The sequence below is a fragment of the Meleagris gallopavo genome, chromosome 7 (assembly GCF_000146605.3).
Source record: "Meleagris gallopavo isolate NT-WF06-2002-E0010 breed Aviagen turkey brand Nicholas breeding stock chromosome 7, Turkey_5.1, whole genome shotgun sequence".
In the NCBI taxonomy this organism is placed as follows: domain Eukaryota; kingdom Metazoa; phylum Chordata; class Aves; order Galliformes; family Phasianidae; genus Meleagris; species Meleagris gallopavo.
Genome location: NC_015017.2, coordinates 28,713,576 through 28,714,309, shown reverse-complemented (window position 1 = coordinate 28,714,309; position 734 = coordinate 28,713,576). Strand labels below are relative to the sequence as shown.

At 62.9% G+C, this 734-nt stretch overlaps 1 protein-coding gene across 1 annotated transcript in view; it reads left to right on the top strand.

Annotated features, from left to right (window-relative positions):
* The first annotated feature begins 32 nt into the window (after positions 1-32).
* Positions 33-734, top strand: part of LOC104911854 (nuclear receptor subfamily 4 group A member 2-like) — a 1,098-nt gene continuing 396 nt past the window's right edge. The window contains exon 1 of the mRNA XM_010714080.3: positions 33-730. Within this exon, the coding sequence (XP_010712382.2) occupies positions 74-730 (657 nt within the window). The 5' untranslated portion in view covers positions 33-73. The remainder of the gene's footprint in view (positions 731-734) is intronic.

Here is a 734-nt window from a genome sequence, read left to right as displayed (position 1 = left end):
GAGAGCGGCGCGGGGCCGGCGGAGGGCGCGGAGCCGCCCGGGCTGAGTGTGTGTCCCCGTTTCGTTTCCAGCCATGCCCTGTGTTCAGGCTCAGTATGGGTCCTCGCCTCAAGGAGCCAGCCCGGCCTCCCAGAGCTACAGTTACCACTCTTCAGGAGAATACAGCTCCGATTTCTTAACTCCGGAGTTTGTCAAGTTTAGCATGGACCTCACCAACACTGAAATCACTGCCACCACTTCTCTCCCCAGTTTCAGTACCTTTATGGACAACTACAACAGCAGCTACGACGTGAAGCCTCCTTGCTTGTACCAAATGCCCCTGTCCGGACAGCAGTCCTCCATTAAGGTGGAAGACATTCAGATGCACGGCTACCAGCAGCACGGCCACCTGCCCCCCCAGCCCGACGACGTGATGGCCCATTCGGGCTCTGTCTACTACAAGCCCTCCTCACCCCCGACCCCTTCCACGCCCGGCTTTCAGGTGCAGCACGGCCCCGTGTGGGACGACGCCGGCTCCCTGCACAACTTCCACCCCAACTACGTGGCCACCACGCACATGATCGAGCAGCGCAAAGCGCCCGTCTCCCGCCTCTCGCTCTTTTCCTTCAAGCAGTCGCCCCCCGGCACTCCCGTCTCCAGCTGCCAGATGCGTTTCGACGGACCCCTCCACGTGCCCATGAACGCGGAGCCGGCCGGCCCCCACCACGGCGTGGACGGGCAGCCCTTCGCCGTGC